This window comes from Lagopus leucura, unplaced genomic scaffold (assembly GCF_019238085.1).
Source record: "Lagopus leucura isolate 7727_CA_CO unplaced genomic scaffold, USGS_WTPT01 Super-Scaffold_1, whole genome shotgun sequence".
NCBI lineage: Eukaryota > Metazoa > Chordata > Aves > Galliformes > Phasianidae > Lagopus > Lagopus leucura.
Window position 1 is genome coordinate 33,094,193 of NW_024962250.1, and position 10,803 is coordinate 33,104,995.

Sequence of the window (10,803 nt, forward strand, 5' to 3'; positions counted from 1 at the left end):
GCCTGAAACATTAAATAAAACCTTTGCAATGTTTAATAGTACCTGCAAGAGCAGCAAGTTTATAACTAGAGTACCTCCATTTCTGATTCTGTCAAAATCTACCAGGGCGCTTCTACTCCTGGGTTCAGTCACTCAAGAACACACAAACTGCTAATGTTTAGGATAACTACTGCAAAGTCTTTCCTAAGGACACATTCTCCCAAAAAAGCACTAAAAACATTTTAAATTAATCCCTCTCCCCCCGCCATTACATTTTTTACCTTTACAATTTATATCAGAAAAAGTCAACTTTAGGATGCACAAGGATTGCATACTCTTAGCCACAGATGCAGAGCTGACAGCCTTAAGCCTTGCAGGTACAGCACTACACCCAACCCAGTAAATCCTGCTGGCCCTCAAGAATATGCACACAGCAATAACTACAGTTCAGCTGCCTCAGTGACCAGTAAATGCTTCTAAGAGCAACACAAAGACAGTCTGTGGGCCTGAAAGTCTCCAGTTAGGTATCCCCATGGCATGCTGTCTTTTATTACTTATCAGACAGCAAAACTACAGCTTAAAAACAGTTTAACATTGTCATTATTCCAAACTTAAATTAAGTACCCAGGAAACCCCAGTTGAACTGATAATAGAAATCTACACTTACAAGAGTAGAAGTTTAAATAGTCAAACTGAATCCCTCAGTACAGCAATACGATGGCATACAATTGAGACACTTTCCTCACTAAATCTGGCCTAAAGGAAACTTTTTGTACTATTTCCCTGTGACACAAGAAGTGCCTTATCTGCAAGTCGTCAGGAAGTCTGTTCTGAAGGATGATGTGTTCTGGAATTCAGTAAAAATACCGTGTCATCCATAAAAGGCAGAAAGACTATCTACCACAAACTCTAGTCTTCGCCCTGCACTTATAACCAAGCATCCAGGGGTTTCTTACCAGTTATTTTTTAGGATCTTTAGATCATTTACAGTCATTTGTGCATGTAAAAATGTTCTTCTCCCTTCCCTATGTAATAAGGCAACCAGGGTGAGGTCCTGAATCATAAAAACGCCATTTCCTTTTTTGAGCCCTTGACAGGGCTCCAGGGCAACAAAAGCATTTAAAAGAACCCACTGATAGCACACAGCGAAATCCCACCCCAGCCTTAAAAAGAACACACAAGTATAAAAGACAGAAAATTCAAAGAGAAGTTACATTCCCATTTCAACTCATGGACAGTGTCCAAATGATCACATACTAGATAACAGAAACCCTATTGCTTTTTTTTTTTTTTCCTTTTTTTTTTTTTAAATTTTCAGTATATACATCTTCATGAAGTATATGCAACCACTGAAAAAAAAGACACATGCTACTTCTTTGGATCGAGTCCCAGAACAGACAGAAGCCAGTAGAACAAAGTCTGCAGAACACGCACACTGCATTCATCTCCTAGCACTAATAAGAGTCAAGGAGAACACAGAAATCATACACAAAAATTGAGGGTGGAGGATAATTGATCCTATCACATGAAGAGCTAAATTTAAAAACCAAACATGTACCTTAAAAAGCAAACCCTGGAGAGAACATATTTCAAGACGTTAATAGGATCTTTGTGTCTAAAGTCACCCTCCTGCTGTTCCTACTCTGCCTTAATTACAGCAAAATAAAAGGCAGGCAGAGCATTCCAGCCCTCAGCATTGATCAGCCACGTCAAGGGCAGCAATAGAACTGGCAGCACACAGAAAAACTGCACGAAGAAGCCAACTTCTGAGAAAGGATGTGGAAGATTAAGATAGGAGAAGGCGTGCTGTGATAGCAGCAGAAATAGCAGAGAGGACCGCCGTCCGTCCCCAGGGTGTGCGCGGATCTCTGGAAGAAGGGGGAAACCAAGGACAGAGGAATGCCACAAGAGTAGGGACAATGGCTTCTGATGCTCAAGAAGTATTACCTCTTCCTTCCTCAGATGAAGCCAGATTTCCCCCAACACAACCAGCACAACTCTAAAACTCATTCAAGGTTTATAACACCTTCAATTTTTTTTCTTTTTAAAGAAAAAAGTTCACAGCTCTTTATTTCCACAGTATTCCAGCATTTAAACCAATTGAAAACAAAAACCATGCTTATGCACTTTCTGAGAATTTGCAGAGGTCCAAAGCTTTTCCATAAGTCACATGCAGGGAAGATGTACAGTACTTCAGCTGAGGAGCTGCTGCAAGCAGGAAGCCATACTCCTGCCACATTGCTATACTTTAACTGAGCTCCCATCTTCTATAAGAAAGGATCCAAATCCCACGAACCACACAGTCCTGAAGAAAAGCACAACATTGGCAGAACAGTTGCAGCACTCCTTTAACAAAAAAACATTGATTTCCACATAAACACTTAAAGAGTTTAAATTGGTTTCATCTTTGATATTTATCTCTGATTTTTTTTTATGAAAAGTGGAATAAAATAACCTATGATTAAGCTGAATTAAATGTTCAGACAGAATGCTTTATACACTTCTTTAAAATCCTGAAAATGAACATCTCACTAAACAGACATAGATGAACTTCAAAAAGGATTTCACAAAGCAATTACCCACTTTTTTTTTTGCCAGAAAACATTCATAAACGTGAAAAGAATTTGGGATATATCTGGAGTTGATGCTGCTTCTCATCTTTTCTCTAGTTGGCTTTTTTGGGGAAAGGCAGCTGAATATATCAAGGCCTTAATGGCACTGCACTTAGGCAAGGTACGAGCATCACCTCAGCCTGTATTAATGCACACCTGACTAATGAATCCATGTTAAATGTTCAATGCTCAGTGAAGACATCCCTGCTGTTTTCCAAACCTCAGACTCCTTCACAGAGGTCTCAAGCTGGGCACCCAGAGGTACCAGTCACATCTGAAGCTTCAAGCCATGGTTAAGTAATAACAGATTTCAATGTTAAGACCCTGATGGCACAAATGACAGAAATTACTAACTCAGGCACACAGTCTCAGCTGGTAATGTTGGATGCACATGCTTAATCTGAATGCACCCCAAGTACAGACATGATTACTGAGGTCTATGCAAAATCAGTGTGTAGTTTCCTATTGAAAAAAGCTACATTCATTATAGGAACAAAGGTCCTCGTAAGTGGAAGCTTGCATTCCAGCAATCTGCATACATTGATGAAAATACAGTGGAATATTTTAGTATTAGGAGGCACTTAAAAAGAACAGAACACACCAAACCACAGCCTGAACGCACTTGAAAATTTTTTTTTTTACCTCAGAAAGCTTTTTTAAAATCAAGCCTCCCCTCCCTTCTTTTTAAATACTAGAGCTTCAGTCAGACATATTAGCAAGTGTGATATAAGCTCTTCAGTGACTACGTCGAGAACAGATTGGAATTCTCATGCGTACTTTGCAAGAGCCTTAGATAATGAAGCTTAATTCTGTTTGAAGCATTATCAAAGCAAAAATCTAGTAAAAAGTTTCAATAAGCCCCTTGTCACCTTTCCCAATGATTTTGCTTGTGAGCCAGCATCCCAATCATCTGTTCAGACATGGGTAAATAAGGAGATGAGTCTATGCAGTTAATCTGCATCCTAAGCACTACATTCCATTAATGGCTCTGATACATTCACTACTGTTTAGGTATCATAATTCTTCCTTTTTGTAACAGCCTTCCAAAAACAGCTTGCACAAAGTGTCTCAAATTATAAGGAAGGATGTAAATTTCCTAAAGTCTGAAGAATCTGCTGTAGTTTAACATTCCCAGCTAATCTCAGCTACAGATCAAGATTTCTGAAAACCGACGTATTAATATATAACCATAAAGCAAAATCAACTTGCTAAAAAAAGCTGAGGAAAGAAGTCTCTTCAGCCTGACTCACGCAGTTAAAACCGTTTCCTTCTCGTAGGTGTAACAGATACTGACTCACCCCCTCATGTGAATTATTTGCAAAAGAAAAGGTTACTTCACTTGACAAAAAAGTTCATTGCACCAAATCTGCAGAATAAACCAACATCCAAGAGGTTTCTCTCCACTGAGAACGCGTAAGTGGTGCCAACTACAGAAGTTTTAATGGCGTAAATAAAGAATTTCTTAGCCAAACGCTGTATCTTTGTATCACCTACAAAAAAAGGAACGAAAATGACTTCTGTATTTCTACATGAAACAAGTCTGAAAAGTGTTAGATTTATGGATGCTTTTGGAACCTTACTTCTGCGTTCTACGTTCTCCTGTATCATGTGCCAGACAGCATGTGCATGTTTTCTATGTGAATACAAGTTCAGCAATGACTTCTCTATCCCTTGCTGACTTAAATATATATACAACTTTAAAATACAAAACAGGTAGCGGCCTTTAACAAGCAACTTATTAGCAAGCTTTTGGAAACTACCTATCCACAGGACAGAAGCAATGCCCACTTCCTTGGATGGCACAAGGGACAATCTCTGCCCAGAACAGCTGCCATTTTAATAGCACATGCTGGTGAGCATCTCATCCTCCAAGCCACAGTACCTTCACACTGTCATAACACAACTCCACATTCAATGCCAGCATTGCACAGAATATTACAGAAAGTCATTAAAAGATATTGCCCTGTTCTAAAAATACGAGATTAGAAGAGATGTGCTGTAAAGAGTCCATTATGTACTCAGTAGTGAGCTTTGAACCTCGTGCCTTCAGATCACTGGCCCTGACTACAGAGCTCTTAAAGCTAATGTTTTTGTAAGCAGTTTTTGCTACTCCACCATGACTTAATCCCAACATCAATTTCGTAAAAGAACCATTAACAGCAGAGAATGCTGGAAGCCAGGGTTCAGTGGCCCTGCTAGTGCTTGTCTGCCAGATGACAGCCAAAGGCTTCCTCACAAAGGCGACCCAGGCTACAGTGCCCTGACTCTGAACACAGAAAAGCCCTAAGGGAGCAGGAAAGGCTTCCAGCTGTATCCACGCTGCAATGCACACAAAGAAACCATGGCCACCACCGGCCTTTCCACAACCTCTGCAAGGCTGTAGCTCCTTGCCCCAAGAGCCTCACCCACCACCTCCTGTGGCTGTCTCAAGTACAAGCGACCACAACAGGCTTCAGCAATCGGTCGGAAGGACTTCAGGCAGAGACAGAAATTCAGACTTCTCATTCATCAGCTGCCTGCGCTACTGAAGCAAGCTGTCTCCCAGCAGGCTTATCACTCTCTGGCCAGCTTCTGCCTGCAGAGAAGGATGTCAAACAGGTCCGCAAAGGCTGGAGGCACTTCCTGGCTTTTTCTGCAGACGGGAAGGGTAGGAAAGGGGGAAGTGGTGAAGGGAAGAGAATTCAAGCTAACAAAACTCAAATCAAGAAACATGCCATTAAGTGACACTTTTTCCTGATGTTACCCAAAAAAGGACATAAGGAATGCAGTGCTCCAAGCCTGACAGCTCTAAGGTCATCTCAAAAATACTTCAAAATAGTTTCTGTCTCATGCACCAGTACCACACACCACATCCCCGCCCTTACCTAGCTCATTTTCTAGCATATCAGTCTCTGTGGCAGCCAGAGGATTAGGGCTACCTTGCAGCAAGCTTTGAAGAAGCCCTATATGCAGGCTGCAGAAATGTGACCCTTTCTCAGATCCACATTCACATTCATAGCCATTCCAAGCTGAGAGAACAGACTCTAAACTCTTATGAGAGGAAGGCCACTGCAAGTTTCTCTCTTCACTCATTAGAGCCTTTTATTTGAAAGCTTAACATGCCTCTCAAGCAGCTGGAAGGAGAAGAAAGTAGGTCTAGGAGCAGACTTGCAAAACTAACTCACAGACTCCTCTTTTAGCCCCCACCAAAAGCAAGATGCAAAACTTGAAGTACCAGTCCTCGCAGTGACCCAAAGCTGTGAATCACTGCACCAGCAGAACAGCAACCCTTCTGCTGAGCATTCTGCACATGATTTTTCCATCTATGGCACAGCCACCCATGTAACAGACATCCACCCAAAAGTAGCAGCTCAAGGCTGGGCTGGAGATGTTGCTGAGCGTCTACACACGCATTTTTCCCCCACCTAAGCCACAGTGAGAATAAATTGCTGTTACTACAATAGCATGCACTGCCTGCCTATTATGCCAGCCAAGCAGCCTGACAGCAGGTGCCCAGCTGGCCTACTTGTGCTAATCAGCTGCAGACTTCTTTCTTTTCCCCACAACTTCAGCCTGCCTTCAAGTTGCTTCTTCTCAGGGAAAACAAACAAACAGAACAACAATAGCAATAAAGAAAAAACAAAAGCAGAACACCAGCCTAACTGGAGAGCAGACCCTACACAAACTGAGAATGCAGAAGATCAATCTAACCTATTCAGACACTGGCTTTGAGGTGTTCTCACAAAGAAATCAAGCCAGTGTGTAGTCCAGGAGGGTGAAATGCTGAACAAATCTCATGGGGATGACTGCCATCCCACCCTACACAGAGTGCCAGCAGTACAAAACAGGATCAGAGGAAACAAAGGCTGGACTAAGAAAGCCTGTGCAGCACTAAGAACACTCTGAACACCAACAAGGCCCACTCCTGTTAGACTCTGCACCAAAAACACTCGCTGACTGGCTCAACTCCTGCCAGTATCTGCTGGAGAATGGAGCAGCTGGTTGTGCCAGCCCCTGCTGGCTGGAGCAAGGGGCAGCAAGCACTGCACAGCCCACTGACATCAGTCCTGAATAATAAAGTGACGCTAGGTGAGCATGGCTGTAGTGAAGTAACCCTGTGAGCAAGCCATCCTTGTGCTCCAGTACATTCAGTGTGGGATTAGGAAAGCTTTATATTCCTCAGTATGAGGGAACAACATGCTCCGTACAGAGGAACACACTGCACCTAAAAGCCAAACTGTAGGGCAGGTGATGCATGCAGACCGAGCCATGATGGCTCCCCACCCTGTCATATTCTCCTTATCATGCAGAAGGTCAGACACGCTTTTTTCAGGATAAGTCTCTCAGGAGGTCCCTCTGCAGTGCACAGACATTATTAAGCACTGGTGACCAGCATAATCCTCTCAGTAACTCCAAAGGCCGTGTACCTTCCTCCTTGCTTGCCGCATCTTTGGGTTGTCTCAGTGGGCTTGGGCATCATCAGCCAAGGCTGATCTGTGGGCCTTTCAGGACACCAGGACTGCCCAGCACCAGATAGCTCTCCTGACAACCCTACAGTGCTACAGGGTCTGGCAGGGACAGGCAAGGAACTTGGCCTCAGAGGCCAAAAAGCCCTCTCAGCTGGGCAGTCCTGGTGACAACCTTCAGAGAGGAAAGATAAAGTGTAACTGGAATAAACAGAGCTGGCTATTGAAGTTCTTTATTATTTCTCACTCTAGGAGCAGCATATGCAGCAATGGCTTAAAATGACACTAAGCACAGATTTGGCAAACTCTTGCTGAACATGTAAGACATGGGTCTGCTGAGTTAACAAACTTGGATTTAATTCCCACTAGAAATACTGAGCATTATCTTAGTATCCATTATGTAAACAATACAGCGACAGCTAATTGAGTGAGATCTTATTCAAGAGTTCTTATAAATAAAAGTAACTGGAAGAAAACTACTTCTGAAATCTTCACTTGAAAGCTCAGCTAGTCCTTCTCCAAAGATACCTGGCATAAGAAAAAAAAAAAATTATTATAATTCCAGCATAGGGAAAAAAGTATAGAATATCTAAAATGCCATTCACCATGGGAAAGCTACAACTGCCAAGGTTAAAATGGCAGATTCTGATGATGCTTCTGAAGAGATGGAATGCCCCTGGGCAAATGGCCACACCCTACACTCTTCTATGGTTACCAAATAGGAAGGAGGTTTTGAAGAAATAAGCCTGTGGCAGGAATGCAGGGAGCAGCAGCCAGGTTTATAGGACAGAAGCAATGAGATCGATCATACGGGGCTCACTAACCACTGCAGGTGATGTGCAAAGTTTCTTGGATGTCAGCTGGGAGAAACCGGCCCGAGTCTCACAGTACAACTGTAGAGGAATGCTTTGTTACACAGCTCGATTTAACCTAACCTTCAGACTCGTGCAGCTTATTTCCATTGTCAGTGATAAGTCTCCATTTTGTCAAAAGGAAATTCCTTCTGTCTCCAGCTGATAAAGAAATGTGCCGATCTTCAAAGTATATCCCAAATATTTAGCTACACTCTCATGCTGCCACAGACATATAACAGCACACAGAACACAGCGCATCAATCCAGAATATCTTCTAACACAGAAACGAACTGTAATTAAGACTGCGCATCATGACATGAGGAAGATTAGTGTGTTTGGCATGCTATTTTCCTTATTAGCTGGAGGCAGAAACAAGTTCCTTGTCAGTGGAAACACGCTGTGAGGGCATTAGGACACAGATAAAAGGTGTCTTGTTGGCATTTACTTGCTTTTAACAGCTTGAAGGAAAGGGAGAAACCCAGAGTATCAGCTTTAATTGCTTTTAAGGATATTCCCGGCTGATGGAACACAAATATACAGCAGTCCAGACTTAGGCCCATCCTTTTACCAGGAAGAGCACGGATTATAAACTTCTATCTCTACTCTGCAGCACCAGATGGTAGCTCACATAGATTTCAATTATTTATTGAATAGGCACTTTGTTATACTAGGGTAATCCCACGCTGCAGTAAGAGCTACACATTGTTTTTATTGCGACCTACACTTTTCATCAAGTCAGTAACCTTTTCACATTCAGTGGATGCTGCAAATAGAACTTAAAAAAGCAATTTTACAAACAGCTGGATAATTGGTCTTTCCATCACACAGAAAAGGACAATATGGGCATCCATCAGCAAGGCACAACCACCAACAGCACTACAGAAGAAGCATCTCTCTCTTTGGCCTGTCTCAAAGGATAGAAATTAAGAGAATGATTTAAGTACCATGGCAGTCCACTGTATCACTCCAACCAGTTCATATATGCTCACTCACTGCAGCTATCAGCTGGGAAACAAGAGTATGACAACACACTGCACTTCGTAGAAGACACACAAAGCTCCCACCACGAAACAAATAATCAATGCTCCCCTGGCTGCAGCTTGCAGGGCAGATGTGATAAAGTGGTTAATTATTCAGTTGGCAATCGCATTACTGACGTCAATAGAAGAGTCCAGGAAGTGAATCCTCTTAGTTGGTTAGCGTATGACAAAGAGTGGTGGTCCCCACAGAAATTAAGGAGAACCAGCTGTCCCCACGTCTCAGCACTGCAGTGGAAGCTCCAAGGGCACACTTGCATCCATTGAAGTAAATCGCCCCTCCCCCTCCCTAAGGAAATCCTTTGTTTTGTGGGTTCGGTTTTTTTTAAGAGAGATCTTTAAAAGCCTCATTAACCGCACACACATGGCCCAGCTGATAAACAGGACAGCGTTCTGGCGAGCAGTGCTCTCCCCTCCCTCACCCCCAGTTCCTTTTCCACGGAGAAGTTAAGTCACCTTCACTGCACGTTATTATTCATAACTTACTCAGCTGAATAAACCAGTCAGCCACCATGGCCATTTTAACATAAATTCAGTTAAGCATGCACCAGGGAAGAATCTCTTCTATTCGCTTGCCTGTAGTCAACAACCTTTACAAAGCACCGAGGAACAGAAAACTTAGGATAAAAGTGCAATAGCACGTATCCACGCTTCCTTTTGTCCGCTATCGGAGGGCTCTCACCATCACCCCGCTTAGTGCCATAAAACCACTGAACAAAGCTGCCACAAAGGCCGCCTGGCAGCACTCCGTCCTTTGGGGCTGTTCCTGAACGGAAGGGACACGGACGTAACCTCTCTCCCGCCGCAGCAGGGCCGGGGCCGGCACAGCGGCGGAGCTGGGAGCCCTCCCGCAGCCCGGCAGCGCTCGTAGGAGCGGGGCATCGCCCTACCGCTGGGGTCGGCCCGGCCCGTGGACGCTCCGCAGCCGAGCGGCTCGCAGCGGGACTCGGGGACTCCGCACCCAGAGCCGGTGTTCCCCGCTCCGGCCGCGCCACGGGGCCAACGCCGACCCCCGCCCTCGGCCCGCCGCCCGGCTCACCCCACTCGAGGAAGTCGGACACGTATCGGTCGCGGCGAAGCGGCGAGTCGCGGCTGCACTCGGCATAGACGCCGACCAGCAGGTCGAGCAGGGTCTCCACGCTCAGCACGCTGTCGTTGCGCTGCGGCCCGTCCAGCACCAGCTGCTCCAGCCGCTTCAGCCGCACCTTGGCCGACATGGTGCCGGGCGGCCGAACCGGCGGACGGCGGCGCGCAAGGCCCCGGGGCCGCTCAGCCGCGCCGCCTCCCACCCCTCACGGCCGCTCCGGGGCCAAGCGGCTCCTTCCACGGGCTCCGCCTCAGGCGCGGCCGGTCCATGGGCCGCGCCCGGCCTCCCGCTCCGGCCTCGCCCCGGCGGCGGGAAGGGCCGCACCCGCTCAGCTCCGCTCACGGCTCCGCTCCTCCTCCGCGCCGGGCCCGCCACGCCCAACGCGCCGCGCTCCGACGTGGGCACGGCCCGGGAAGATTGGGCCGAGCGCCGCACCGTAGCGGGGGGTGCGGGGACGGGGGGGCGCGCCCGTCTGCTCTTTGCATCCGCTTCGGCAGATTCGTCGCGGGGCCGAGAGGAGGCTGCGCGTTCGCGGCCGCACTTTCGCCTCGTGGTAACTTCTCGCCGCTGTTGTGTATTCATTAAAATTGGAAAAGACCGCTGGGATCATCGACCACTAAGATAATCTGGTCCAGCCATCAACGTGTTCCCACCGTGCCCGCTAACCATATCCCTCATCGCCATAGCTCTACGGTTCTTGAACACTCCAGGGATGGTGACTCCATCACCTTCTGGGCAGCCTGTGCCACTGCGTTGCTGCTCTTTCTGAGAATAAATGTTTCCTCGCAT

The 10,803-nt window shown here is 45.7% G+C and overlaps 1 protein-coding gene across 3 annotated transcripts in view; it reads right to left on the reverse strand.

Annotated features, from left to right (window-relative positions):
• CDC42BPB (CDC42 binding protein kinase beta) overlaps positions 1-10,160 on the reverse strand; it is an 87,418-nt gene extending 77,258 nt beyond the window's left edge. For all 3 annotated transcript variants that reach the window (XM_042870620.1, XM_042870547.1, XM_042870474.1), the window contains exon 1: positions 9,967-10,160. In XM_042870620.1, coding sequence (XP_042726554.1) covers positions 9,967-10,144 — 178 coding nt within the window. In that variant the 5' untranslated portion in view covers positions 10,145-10,160. The remainder of the gene's footprint in view (positions 1-9,966) is intronic.
• Positions 10,161-10,803: the final 643 nt, after the last annotated feature.